Source organism: Sinocyclocheilus rhinocerous, unplaced genomic scaffold (genome assembly GCF_001515625.1).
Source record: "Sinocyclocheilus rhinocerous isolate Xijiao unplaced genomic scaffold, SAMN03320098_v1.1 scaffold990, whole genome shotgun sequence".
NCBI classification, from domain to species: domain Eukaryota; kingdom Metazoa; phylum Chordata; class Actinopteri; order Cypriniformes; family Cyprinidae; genus Sinocyclocheilus; species Sinocyclocheilus rhinocerous.
The window spans coordinates 1,053,700-1,068,000 of NW_015652301.1; the positions used below are offsets into that span (position 1 = coordinate 1,053,700).

The 14,301-nt window shown below is 36.0% G+C and overlaps 3 protein-coding genes across 7 annotated transcripts; all 3 read right to left on the reverse strand.

The window, feature by feature from the left end:
* Nucleotides 1-346: 346 nt before the first annotated feature.
* On the reverse strand, nt 347-3,485 carry LOC107714552 (ES1 protein, mitochondrial-like). Its single transcript, XM_016520421.1, has 6 exons — nt 3,271-3,485; nt 3,094-3,146; nt 2,116-2,229; nt 1,719-1,851; nt 681-869; nt 347-592 (listed from the first exon to the last, which is right to left on the reverse strand). The coding sequence occupies exons 1-6, from the start codon at nt 3,388-3,390 to the stop codon at nt 458-460; spliced, it is 744 nt and encodes a 247-aa protein (XP_016375907.1). The 5' UTR covers nt 3,391-3,485; the 3' UTR covers nt 347-457.
* Nucleotides 3,486-5,276: 1,791 nt separating this feature from the next.
* On the reverse strand, nt 5,277-13,744 carry LOC107714575 (coiled-coil domain-containing protein 74A-like). 5 transcript variants are annotated; one of them, XR_001636991.1, is made up of 9 exons: nt 13,622-13,744; nt 12,675-12,964; nt 11,562-11,606; nt 10,755-10,836; nt 10,496-10,658; nt 10,325-10,425; nt 9,341-9,397; nt 9,055-9,251; nt 8,787-8,947 (listed from the first exon to the last, which is right to left on the reverse strand). XR_001636991.1 is itself a non-coding variant. In XM_016520446.1 (9 exons), the coding sequence occupies exons 1-8, from the start codon at nt 13,657-13,659 to the stop codon at nt 9,116-9,118; spliced, it is 912 nt and encodes a 303-aa protein (XP_016375932.1). In that variant the 5' UTR covers nt 13,660-13,744; the 3' UTR covers nt 8,787-8,947; nt 9,098-9,115. The 5 variants fall into 5 exon arrangements, 4 of the variants coding, with proteins under 4 accessions (XP_016375934.1, XP_016375932.1, XP_016375933.1 ...); XM_016520446.1 differs by having other exon boundaries at nt 9,098-9,251; XM_016520448.1 differs by lacking the exons at nt 8,787-8,947; nt 9,055-9,251 and adding an exon at nt 5,277-5,452.
* On the reverse strand, nt 5,476-7,543 carry LOC107714576 (ES1 protein, mitochondrial-like). Its single transcript, XM_016520449.1, has 4 exons — nt 7,331-7,543; nt 7,154-7,206; nt 6,176-6,289; nt 5,476-5,921 (listed from the first exon to the last, which is right to left on the reverse strand). The coding sequence occupies exons 1-4, from the start codon at nt 7,448-7,450 to the stop codon at nt 5,786-5,788; spliced, it is 423 nt and encodes a 140-aa protein (XP_016375935.1). The 5' UTR covers nt 7,451-7,543; the 3' UTR covers nt 5,476-5,785.
* Nucleotides 13,745-14,301: the final 557 nt, after the last annotated feature.

A 14,301-nucleotide genomic window follows, 5' to 3' on the forward strand; every position in this document is an offset into this window, starting at 1 on the left:
AAACTGTCTTATATTTAAGATGCTGCTGTACATTTTTGTAATACATTTAAAGGTTTCTTGACATTTTTGAAAACGAGTTTAAAGTTTTGTTTTAAAAAAAAGTGTTTTATACCTTTTATATATATATATATATATTTTTTTATTTTTTTTTTATTTTTTTTTAATAAATGTTGACACTCGTTTTTTTATGTTTGTAAAATAAAATGTTCCACTAAAATGTTGCTGTCAAAATATTAACTTTTCAATTATTTACTCATCATCTACTTCAAAAATAAGTATATGGTTTGTTTACATGTAGAGTGGGAGATTAAGTCTATGCTATATGATACATAGTACAACACAGGAGTTGCATTGTATGCTTTTCTTTATTTGCTCTCTATATGTCCACATAATAGCGGATTCGGGTCAACCTAAAGTTAAGTGTGAAAGCCTTCTGGTGTCTTGCATCTCACAGGAATCACTTGGCAGTCATGCGCATGACGTGCTTGACCATGTTCCCGATGCCATCAAAGATGTAATGGTAGTGAAAGTCAGTCTCCCACATGAAAGTTGGAGTGCTGATCACCTTGTTTTTCTCATCCACATAGGCCTCGTGAGATGGGCAGTTAAGGGAAAAATCATGTTTTACACTTGAAAAAATGAATAAGAAGTAAAAAAATATGTTAAAAGTGAAAGGATATGTAAGGTTCACGGGTGTTGTGACGGGCCCCCATGCTCTTGACCGCCTGCACCATGGTGGTGTTGGGCCAGCGGCCCCAGCGGCTGCTCTCGTCACGTTCGTAACCCATCGTGACTTCCAGATTGGGCAGCACTCGGCACGCCAGGAGAGGAGCCATGCTGGACAGACTGAGCCAAAGACAGAGCAGGATTCAGGTCAGTTGAAAAACATTGAAACAATTTAATTGAATCATATTTACAGACCACAAGTGAAAATGCTTCTATTTGACATTTTTCTGATTTAAAGCAACTGTATGTAGCTCTGTGTATTTTTGCGACTTTGGAGCACCCTACAATTAAGTGAGTGGACTTCACTGTCATAATTACGGAGGATAGTTGGGCCCGTGCATTTGTTGCTGCCGTAAAGCGGTCCGCTCTTTTAGCGGTATTTCGTTCCCCGCAGTGTTGCCAACTTAGCAATTTTGTTGCTAAATTTAGCAACTTTTCAGACTACCCTAGCAACTTTTTTTTCAAAAAGCACCTAGCAACAAATTGAGCTATTTTTAAAAAGTTTTTGGCAACGTTTAGCAACTTTTGTAAATGATAAAAAAATACATATTTTCATCTAAATTACACAAAAAGAGGAAACCATTGAACAGCTAGCCAGCCAAGCAGCACATCAACCTGGAGAGAGCTAGAGAAAGATGCCGTACAAAACAGTACAAACAAATGTGCATTAAGTTGCTAGTTCCAATTGGTCAATAATAAATGCACATTTATGATACAGCATGTTATTAGCTTGTAATTGTTGTTCAGTTAGGTACACTGTAAGAAAAAATATGTGGAAAAACTGAAAAAGTACTAGTCATTTTCTGCCAGGATGTTATCCATTAAGTTGTAACCTGAAGTTTAAGTATGTTTAGATGGACTCCATAGTGAACTCTTGATGGTCTATACGAGCATCTCGCCCGTCCGGATAATGCACTTCTTTTGGCATGGATTTCTTTTCAGTGACATTTATATTTGCATTAGCATTCATCAGCTAAAAGACTTCTCTCTCACAGGTTCTTGACTACTCCGTGGCCTCCAGGGAAGATGACGGCGTCAAAGCTGCTGACGTCCAGTTTAGACAGATCGTTCATCTGCATCATGCCCTGACCATGGCTGAATCGCGCAGACTCTATCATCATGTTCCTGCGGAGAGAGAACTCTTTTATCAGATGATCATGGTACTTTAAAATATACTTTAATGGGAACTATCACAACAATCATGTAACGCTCTTCGAAAAAAATTCCATGCAGCACATCCAAAAAGCAATGACATTCCCATAAAACATGATGTTTCCTTGGTACTTTTTTGTTATATTTTCACAAGATGAGTGAAATGCGCAGAATGGGAATATGAAAGGTTGTGTAAACGGTATATTTAATGTTATATTTCATTTTAATGATGTCTACCTGTTGTCACTTGATGATGGCTGCATCTTCATGTGGTCCATGACGTGCATTTGCTGCTGGTTTGGGGCAAAGATCTGAAAACGGGCTCCATTACGGCTCAAGTGGTACATGGTGCTTCAAAGAGACACGGTATTATTTATTAATGATACTTGATTCTGATTGGTCAATTACAGCATTTAACTGTCAAAAATATTTGTAAGCTCAAGCACTGAACTAAACCAGGTAACCAAAATAAATAATTTCAGCTCGGAATTTTTTTTTTTAATTTATTTGGCAAGTAGTCTTACTGAAGTTTATTTAGTGATAATGACCGAGTGACTGTATATTATCCCATACATAATCCACACAGGTCCATACGTTATAAAAATATAAGAGCATTCAGCCATTGACAGACATGTTTTGAATGGTGCTACTGCAAACGATCATTTTTAAATAATTTTTTTAAATGACTATAATTATTACTTTTCCAATTTATAAGATGTTTCTCAAGAAAAATATCTCAGATCTATTTCTACCTCATTTGCGAATCGTATTTTCTTGGCTTAGTCAAAAATGTAACAAAATTCACTGATGAATATTGTTATTTTTGTAGCTTAAAACTACAAAAATAGATTTCTCAATAGGGAACCAAAACTAAATGTAATCTCAGTCTTATCTGACTCGAAAGTACTTATTTGTAAACATTAGTTAACTACATTAGTTAACATGAACTAAGAATGAACAATACTTTTATTGCACTTATTAGTCTTAGTTAATGTTAATCTCAACATTTACTACTACATTATTTCACATGAACATTTTTAACTAACATTTAACAAAGGTTAATACATGTTGTAAAATATATTGCTCATTGTTAACAAATGAGACCTTATTGTAAATGGAGCTTGTTTTAAGGATTCTTCGATGTTTTTACTGATAAACGACCAAAATGATGATACGGGGAATGATATTTTGAAGCGCACACTGCTGAATACTTACTACGCAGCCTCATGGATGTCAGTTCCATCCCACCAACCGCAGCCTGAGAACACCTTCAAAAGCAGATCCAGTTACAAATTCAGAACCAGACAGAGACTATATATCATATAGCGAACAAGAGATTCAAGACTGAATGCTTCCATCGTTTTTAACCTGCCAGTTTGTGTGTGTACTTACCACAGCGACGTTGGTGTTGCCCCAGTTGCCCCAGTCTCCCCCATGATGCATCAGGCAGGCGGGTTGGCGCACCAGCATGGCTGCGGCCTGCTTGGCGAGGTGTGCCCGTGATGCCAACATGATCACACTGCTGAGTTTACAACACAGAGATCAACCGCTAGAGAGCTGTGCAGACTGAACTGAACGTGTCCGATCCTGCAGCAGAGGAAGCCCTGCTCTTTTATACTAATGTTGTATGTGAGACGTCACTCTGTAAGCTACGTTTCTGAGAAGATAAGATACTTTGTCTGAACAACCCTTTTCCTTTCTTCATTGCTTATCTAATAATACCTTCCTCAATTACCTTATTACCTTAAGTCATTTGGTCAACACCCGGCCGTTGATGCTTTGCTGGGGCTGCGGCCGTTTGCCTGCATTTACCTCTTTAAACAGTCTCTCTGTCCCGTTTAATTGCTTGATTTAATTTTGATAAATTGTTATAATTTATAATTTAGTTTTGACTGCTTTTATTGTCCTCATTTGTAAGTCGCTTTGGATAAAAGCATCTGCTAAATGACTAAATGTATAATAAACTAAAACTAAAATATGCATTTATAAGTTATATAATATACATATATAAAATGTTATATTTTGGGTCCACACTTAAAAATGTTTAGGGTCCACACTTAAAATCTTTAGCCCTAAAACTTTTTAGAGAGAGAGAAAAAACAAAAGTTTTCAAAAGAAGTTTTCACTCAAAACATTTTGCATATATTATAATGAAATATAAAACTTTTCATTGGTGCTCTCAGACCTTTAGTATAGTAATTATAGTACTATTTTGATTCGTTTTTTTACTTATCAGTTTTTCTTTTGTATTTTAGTTAAAATTTTAGTCATTTTGTTGTGTTTTTGTCATTTTTAGTCGTTTTTGGGGGTTTTATATGTAGTTTTAATCATTTTTTATTTCAATCAACTAGATTAAAATTAGAAATGTTGCCTTGCCAAGTAGTTACAATAAAAAAAAATTTATTTTTATTTTATTTCAAGCATCATCATTTTTTATGGTTTTAGTTAACTATATTAACCCTTTGTTGTATTGCCTAAAAACTGCCATGTGTAACATCATTATCGTGTATTGATATATTTATCAAACAATTACAACTTTACAAGCAATGTGTTACTAAAATGTTTTATTGGCTAAACTGAATTAGAGAAACGTGTTGAACGTTTGCTGTTTGAGGCGTCTAAAGCATCTGATTGAATTAAATTGAATGAGATAGTGCCCTCTAAACCCCATTACTTAATAAGGCTCTTAAACGCAGTAATACTATGTGGTGTCTGCTGGAGGCCCGGGCACTGATCCAATGGGTTGTAGTCGTCAGTTAGAGATCCTACAGGACACACTATAAAACCTTCTCAACGGCCAGATTACACTAGTGCACTACAGATGAAACATACTGAGCTTTAGTGAAGAAATGAACATGGAGTTCAGATATAGGCCTTTGGTGCAAAACACCTTCAGATTCCTCAAGGACGCAAAGAATTATACAAAAGCATGTCATAAATGGTGGCGCTAGTGCATTTATTTAAAGAGAAGTACAGTATTAACAGTAATAAGAATTTAAACTGCTTTGTCAAACGAACACCTTGTGAAACCTTCAGGGAAATTCACGCCAGTGTATATGTCATCAAATCGAGGCATTATAAGAAATTTGATCGAAAGTTTTCACGTATATGTCTTGTCTCTCTCAGAGTTTATGGATCTTCCTGTTGAAGGACGTGCAGCTTAGTTCAGCTCTCGTCTCGTCTTTGACATTTGGCTGCTTCTCTGGAAAGATTCTTATTTAGTTCATTAGGGATTCAAACGTGATCATTCACTCATTCCTTACGTCTCTCTGGTGAAGAAAAAGTACATATTTTTGACCTTCCTTCAGCTAATAGAGACTGACTGAGGTGTTTAAGCCTTTTCATAGAGTAAAAAAAGACCGAACCGTAAGACCTTCTAATCAGCAGACACGATGGCACAATGACAGACAGCGTAACCTTCACTGCAGAGGAGGGTTAAGAGTTCACCGCTCTCCCGAGACGTAGTCTGTGCACGTCCTGCGCTCTCCTCTGCCGCTCTGACATAGTGCTGCTGAGACCGTGTTTGATGGCTGGGAGAAGCACAGTTTCTCCTTTACCGCCGTGACTCGGGATCCTGGGGGTGACGTGGATTAGTCTCATCCATCACCTTTATTTCCACTTAGCCTTAACCAATTGTTTGCTAATAGTGAAACATGATAAGAGGATTTTCGCTCCAGGAATAGAGGTAGATCTGGAGTGACTAATAGTGAAAAGATCAATCCGCACATAATCTGAGGGTCATCAAAGTTGAAGTATGTGCAGATGGACTCCACAATGACTCTTGATGGGTTATATGTGCATCTGGCCTGTCAGGATAATGCACTACTTTTGGAATGTATCTGCATTGATTTCTTTTCAATAACATTTATATTTGCATTAGCATTCATCAGCTAAAAGACTGTCTCTCTCACAGGTTCTTGACTACTCCGTGGCCTCCAGGGAAGATGACGGCGTCAAAGCTGTTAACGTCCAGTTTGGACAGATCGTTCATCTGCATCATGCCCTGGCCGTGGCTGAATCGCGCAGACTCCATCATCACGTTCCTGCAGAGGAAACAGTTTGTTATCACATGGTCACGGTACTTTAAAATATACTATATTGTGAACTATCACTACAATCATGTAATGCTACTTCATAAAAAACCATGCTGCACATCCCAAAAATCGATGACATTCCCATAAAACATGATGTTTCCATGGTTATATTTCCACAAGTTGAGTGAAATATGCGGAATGGTTATATGAAAGGTTGTGTAGTTAGTAAATGTGATGTTATATTTCATTTTAATGATGTCTACCTGTTGTCACTTGATGATGGCTGCATCTTCATGTGGTCCATGACGTGCATTTGCTGCTGGTTTGGGGCAAAGATCTGAAAACGGGCTCCATTACGGCTCAAGTGGTACATGGTGCTTCAAAGAGACACGGTATTATTTATTAATGATACTTGATTCTGATTGGTCAATTACAGCATTTAACTGTCAAAGATATTTGTAAGCTCAAGCACTGAACTAAACCAGGTAACCAAAATAAATAATTTCAGCTCGGAATTTTTTTTTTAAATTTATTTGGCAAGTAGTCTTACTGAAGTTTATTTAGTGATAATGACCGAGTGACTGTATATTATCCCATACATAATCCACACAGGTCCATACGTTATAAAAATATAAGAGCATTCAGCCATTGACAGACATGTTTTGAATGGTGCTACTGCAAACGATCATTTTTAAATAATTTTTTTAAATGACTATAATTATTACTTTTCCAATTTATAAGATGTTTCTCAAGAAAAATATCTCAGATCTATTTCTACCTCATTTGCGAATCGTATTTTCTTGGCTTAGTCAAAAATGTAACAAAATTCACTGATGAATATTGTTATTTTTGTAGCTTAAAACTACAAAAATAGATTTCTCAATAGGGAACCAAAACTAAATGTAATCTCAGTCTTATCTGACTCGAAAGTACTTATTTGTAAACATTAGTTAACTACATTAGTTAACATGAACTAAGAATGAACAATACTTTTATTGCACTTATTAGTCTTAGTTAATGTTAATCTCAACATTTACTACTACATTATTTCACATGAACATTTTTAACTAACATTTAACAAAGGTTAATACATGTTGTAAAATATATTGCTCATTGTTAACAAATGAGACCTTATTGTAAATGGAGCTTGTTTTAAGGATTCTTCGATGTTTTTACTGATAAACGACCAAAATGATGATACGGGGAATGATATTTTGAAGCGCACACTGCTGAATACTTACTACGCAGCCTCATGGATGTCAGTTCCATCCCACCAACCGCAGCCTGAGAACACCTTCAAAAGCAGATCCAGTTACAAATTCAGAACCAGACAGAGACTATATATCATATAGCGAACAAGAGATTCAAGACTGAATGCTTCCATCGTTTTTAACCTGCCAGTTTGTGTGTGTACTTACCACAGCGACGTTGGTGTTGCCCCAGTTGCCCCAGTCTCCCCCATGATGCATCAGGCAGGCGGGTTGGCGCACCAGCATGGCTGCGGCCTGCTTGGCGAGGTGTGCCCGTGATGCCAACATGATCACACTGCTGAGTTTACAACACAGAGATCAACCGCTAGAGAGCTGTGCAGACTGAACTCAGCGTGTCTGATCCTGCAGCAGAAGCCCAGCTCTTTTATACTAATGTTGAATGCGAGACGTCACTCTGTAAGCTACGCTTCTAAGAAGATAAGATACTTTGTCTGAACAACCCTTTTCCTTTCTTCATTGCTTATCTAATAATACCTTCCTCAATTACCTTATTACCTTAAGTCATTTGGTCAACACCCGGCCGTTGATGCTTTGCTGGGGCTGCTGCCGTTTACCTGCATTTACCTCCCTAAACAGTCTGTCTGTCTGACCCGTCTGACCTTTCGCCTCACTCGCAGCTCCACGGTTGCCTAAACTCTTGAAGTTATAATTATAATAAATAAAAAATAAAATATGCGTTTATAAGTAATATATAAAATGTTATAATTTATTTATTTTTTTACATGTACAAGAGTTTAGGCAATTTCACAATTTATTATATATATAATATAATATATATCATTTATTATTTAGGGTCCACACTGAAAATCTTTAGCCCTAAAACTTTTTAGAGAGAGAGAGAAAATGTCTATGCAGTTTTTATGTCAGTTGTAGTTATTTTAGTACATAAACTAGATTAAAATAAGAAATGTTGCCTTGGCAAGTAGTTACAATAAACATTTTTTATTTTATTTCAAGAAACACATTTTTATATAGTTTTAGTTAACTATAATAACCCTTTGTTGAATTGCCTAAAACCTGCCATATGCAACATTGTAAAAGAAAAAAAAAAGACTGACATTATTCTGTATCAAACAATTAAAACTTTACAAGCAATGTGTTACTAAAATGTTTTATTGGCTAAACTGAATTAGAGAAACGTGTTGAACGTTTGCTGTTTGAGGCATCTAGACCATCTGATTGAATTAAATTGAATGAGATAGTGCCGTCTAAAACCCATTATTTAATAAGGCTCTTAAACGCAGTAATACTATGTGGTGTCTGCTGGAGGCCTGGGCACGGATCCAGTTGGTTGTAGTCATCAGTTAGAGATCCTACAGGACACACTATAAAACCTTCTCAACGGCCATATTACACTAGTGCACTACAGATGAAACAAATGAACACTTACAGGTCACTGCATGAGTCCAGCACTAACAACAGGAACAAGAACTCTACAAAAAAAAAAACACAGTGTAATAAAATGTTGCTGGTGCTTTTATTTAATGAGAGTTACAGTAGAATTTAGACTGCATTGTCAAGCTCAAATCATCCAAACACATATCGATGTATCTCACAAAATCACGGTTTTATAAGAGATTTGATTGTATATATTTCATGTATATATTGTGTCTGTCTTAAGAGTTTACGGATCTTCCTGTTGAAGGACGGGCAGCTTAGCTCTCGTCTCGTCTTTGACATTTGGCTGCTTCTCTGGAAAGATTCTTATTTAGTTCATTAGGGAATCAAACGTGATCAACAGCCATTCACTCATTCCTCACGTCTCTGTGGTGAAGAAAGAATACATATTTTGACCTTCCTTCAGCTTATAGAGAGACTGACTGAGATGTTTAAGCCGTTTTATAGGGTAAAAAAAGACAGAACTGTAAGACCTTCTAATCAGCAAATAGGAAGGCACAATGACAGAAGCGTAACCTTCACTGCAGAGGAGGGTTAAGAGTTCACAGCTCTCCTGAGACGCAGTCTGTGCACGTCCTGCGCTCTCCTCTGCCGCTCTGACATGGTGCTGCTGAGACTGTGCTTGATGGCTGGGAGAAGCACAGGTTCTTTACCGGCGTGACTCGGGATCCTGGGGGGGAAATGACCAAAAACTGTTTCAGAATTAGGGACTGTGTGTGGTATTCTGTGATGATGATGATAATAGAAAAGCCAGCCTACTCTTTCTTTGGGAGTGGTTTGAGAGGTAGTTTTGGGAAATGCTCGAAAACTTCACCCCTAAAAAAGAATCAAATGTTTAATGTGCAAATAATGTGCCAAACATTTTATAGATGGATTCGGAATAGGTAAATAGAATTATATTATGCTATAATTAAATAACAGGGAAAGTAGGTGAATCTCACAAAAAATATGTCCAGGTCACATTTCACCCAAAAATCAAAAGAAAAAAGAAAATATATACATTAAATGAATTTTTGTCACATGTAAACACATTAAAGCCTGTTTTAGGAGCATTACGTTTTTTGGGGGGGGTTTGCATTCTGTTCCAGTGTTATTATTGTTATTATTATCATAGTATGCAATATAGTTCCATTTGTGCTTTACAATTTAAATGATGTATAAAAAAAATTATAATGACAAAATTATAATAAAAATGTATGTGTAAATATATATATATATATATATTAATGTAAAATATAGTTTATTTCTTTCTTTTGTAAATTATAAAAATTATAATTATAATTGTAAAAAAATATATAAAAAAGAAGAAAAAAATACATTGTTGATTATTTATTTTAATGACAATCCTGTTTTTAAAATTCATATTATTAAAATCATAGTCTGCATTATGTATACTTTCAATTACCATAAACACTTAAATTACTTCTAATTACTATAAAAATATATTACCATTATATTAAAAATTACATATATAACGGACGGACGGACGGACGGACGGACGGACGGACGGATGGATGATGGATAGATAGATAGATAGATAGATAGATAGATAGACAGACAGACAGACAGACAGACAGACAGAAGGACGGACGGACGGACGGATGGATGGATAGATGATGGATAGATAGATAGATAATAAGATGCAAAATATAGTTTCTTATTCCTTTCTTTAGATTTTGGTGAAATTATGACCAGGGTATTTCTTGACTGTTTTCGTGAGATTCACTCAGAATAACAGTGCACCTGCTGTTGTCACAGAGCGAGGCTCTTGCAAGAGAGAAAGCTTCAGCGGCCGATCTGTTTTTGGAGGTGACTTCTCTGAGGACCGTCTTGATCCGCAGCAGCTGAGTGAGGGAGCAAGAGTGTCAAGCATGGATATATGAATCACGACAGACAAGATGAAGCGCTGCTGACCTCCTGATACTGTGCGGTGTTGGCGTGATAGAGCTGCCGGATGATGAGTTCACACTCCTTCAGCGTCGGGGTGCGGGGCTGCTGGGACGGGCTGCAGGTGATCCTGAGAGGCAGCAGAGACGTGACTGCGCCTCCTCCTCCCGCCTCACATGCCTCCTCTGAGCTGGAGCGGGTCACAGCAGAAGGACGAGTGATTTAGATGGTACAGTGAGGTCAGTTAATCAGAGATGCTAACTCATGGGGTATAGAGATTCGGCACCTGATGAATCCACACTGGGAATTCTTCTCGGCTGAACCATCACTGCTGGATTTTGAGGAATTACTGTTGGACCATATGGACTCTGTGTGGAGCACACCAGGGTTATTAGAGTCAACTAAAACTACAATCAAAACCATAAAGAAAAAGGTGTTAGCTGAAATAAACATAATCTGAAATAAAATTTTATTTTAAAATATATTTTTTATTATATTTCATATAATAAAATGTATATTATATTTTATTTATATATTTTATTTCAGCTAGTTGCCAAGGCAACATTTCTCATTTTCTTTTGTTTAACTTCGTATTAAAATAACTAAAACTGAAATAAAAAGAAATTAAAATGATATCTACATATCTAAAAACTAATAAAAATGGCAAAAACACACAACAAAATTACTAAAACTTTAATTAAAATTAAAACAAAATATGAAATAAAACTAAAATATTAATAAAAACTATTATAAAACTATTTTAAAAGTATCTCAATAATACTAAAATGAATAAAAATGTGTCTACATCTTTAAAAACTAATAAAAATGACAAAAACATTAAAATTAAAACAAAATCTAAAAATAAAAACGAATTCAAAATATTAATAACTATAAAAGTATCACAATAGTACTAAAATAACACTGGATATCAGTTTACAGTAAACAACAAAACAAGATAAAATAAGAAGAAATAAGATCTTTCCTCTGCACAAGTTAATAGTCTTTAAGGGTCTTTCTAAAGCAAATTCTGCATCACTGCATGAGAATATTATGAATATAATTATGAAAAATGAGGCTTGATAAAACAGCTTACCTTTTGGAGAATTTTCATGTTCCATAATCAGCTGATACTGTAATTCTGTAAAAGAAAAAGTAAATATGCAAGTATGAAAATAATATGCAAGATTTTTCATTTTCAGGTGAAAACCATCGTTTTGTGCCCTATTTGTGTATAAACTATATTTGTGAGCCTGGAGCACAAAAGCAGTCTTAAGTCGCTGGGCTATATTTGTAGCAATAGCCAACAATACATTGTATGGGTCAAAATTATAAATTTTTCTTTTATGCCAAAAATCATTAGGATATTAAGTAAAGATCATGTTCCATGAAGATATTTAGTAAACTTCCTACCATAAATATATCAAAACTTCATTTTTGATTAGTGATATGCTTTGCTAAGAACTAAATTTGGACAACTTTAAAGGCGATTTTCTCAGTATTTTGATATTTTTTCAATGGAAAGCTTATTTATCCAGCTTTCAGATGATGTATAAATCTCAGTTTCGAAAAATTGACACTTATGACTGGTTCTGTGGTCCAGGGTCACATTTGATCGATTAAACTAGGTCATGGATGTAATGGAAACTAATGTTAAAATGTACCTTGTCATACTTTTAAATGTTTGCTTTAGAATGCCGGCCAATTTGCATCTTCATTACATATTAATTGATATCTAACATGTTAATTGGTTTTCTAAAATGTAAAAAAAAAAAAAACATTATTTGGCATTTAAAATGGAAATTAAAATATCATGTCAATATTACATTTTAAGATATTTTGTTCCTCAATCAGGTTTCGACTCCCATTTCCCTCTTTGTTTGAGGAAGTGACATCATCAGCAACCTTCTGACCACATGCTTCAAACAGAAGTAAGTTTGTTTTACAGTCTGTATCAGTATCTCATTACGTTTGGCCTCAGTGTTTCAACTGTTTTGGGGTACAAAGATTTGAACCTCTAGAATACTGGGGTAAAGTGTCCCTCTAATCGCGTGCAGTGTCTATGCCAGTTTTCACCTTTGGTATTTTAGACCCTAAGTGGTAAAATGTGATTTTTTTTTTCAAAGTTAAGCAACCTTCTCAAATGAAATTAGGACATTTTTTTGTTACAATGGCACCATTTCCTAAGAAGGACTGCAGTGCAGCACACCTTTATTAACACGCTTCAGGTCTTCAATTTCTGCATGCAGTCTCTCCAGCGTGTCTTTATGCTGTTGCTGGAGGAACAGAACATCTTTCTCCAGAGAGGCGATGTGTGTGCCCTGTGCATCTGTCCTGGGCTGAGCAGCTGCTTGTGGGCTCTTGATGTCCACAGGTGGAGATCTGACCATACAGTCGCTGGACAGATGTCTGGGGTATCTCACCCGGTCCAGATCTCGTACCCTGGTCCAGCTGGGCAGGTTTCGCAGGGGTGGCAGATTACTGGTGGACATGGTGCTACTGGGATGAATATTAGATTAATAATTCACTTTAGCACATGCCTTCTGTTTATAACCGCAATGTGGACCTTGCATGAGACAAAGATCTATCCATACGCATCTAAACGGCAAGTCAAGTCAAGTCACTTTTATTGTGTTCACATGTGCCTTGGTGAGTGAAATTCTTGGGAGCGTGCTCCAGACAGTGCAGAAACAATTTACATATAAACATACAGACCTCAACAGATGACAATGTGCAATATACACATACATATAGTCAGTACACACAGTGTACTATTAGACATACTTACAGTTAGCACTACACATTCTACACAGTATGTACACATTCTACATAATGTAGACATATATACACACAAAATATGCGAAGGTGCAACAGATTATATATGAACTGGATACGCAAAATGTCATGGATGTGCATTGGATGGTATCCAGTGGTAGCAAATAGATTATTGTATTTAAATGCATTGTGTATGTATAGCCCAGTGTTGAACTGTTGGAGTTAAAGTGCAGTGTTGGCATACCGTATTGTGGGAGTGTGCTGTAGGGTGTATATGTGCATCTTATCAAAACATATGCTATATAAGTCAGCTTGTTCTAAAATGTCGCTGCATAATATGGGTCTGTCTTCATTTACATACAACATAACTGTTAACTTTACCTCATTTCCATAATCGATGCCCCAGCTGATTTCGTCATCCATCACTTCCCGGCCAATATTTACTGAACATTCGTTCAAACGAAGCCCATTTATATGAATAATTGAGCAATCTGAGAAGATTTAAACAGGTATTTCTTCAAATGAAGGTCATTTCTGTCCTCTTTTCAGCTGAAATGCCGGTGAGAGTCGCGCGGTGTCGCTTCCTGGATGAATCAAACGTTGCTATGGCTACCGCGCGCATCGATTACGACGTGCATACGTATTGAGGAAACACGCACACATTATTTGGACTCCATTTTATTTTTTTTTATTATTATTTATTTTCCATGTCAGTAAACGTATTTCAAATGAAACACAGAAAGGAAATGTGAAATAATCTAGAACACAAAACCACCACATAACTAGTAAAACAACCAAAATTGTATGCAAAAGTGAACAACATGTGTGAAATCTGAACAATTACAGTCCATTTATGCACACAAGTGCAGTATCAAATGTCGTGCAGTGATTTTTATCAAAAATAATCAGACCAGAGCAAAAGCTAGACGAGCGAATCGTGGATACAATCATAATCAAATGTGTTAAGACTCGTTCATCGCTCACAATATTACTATCAAAACACAGCAAACACAGTTTCACTAAAAAAACAAAACAAAAATTCAATTAATATAGAACACACT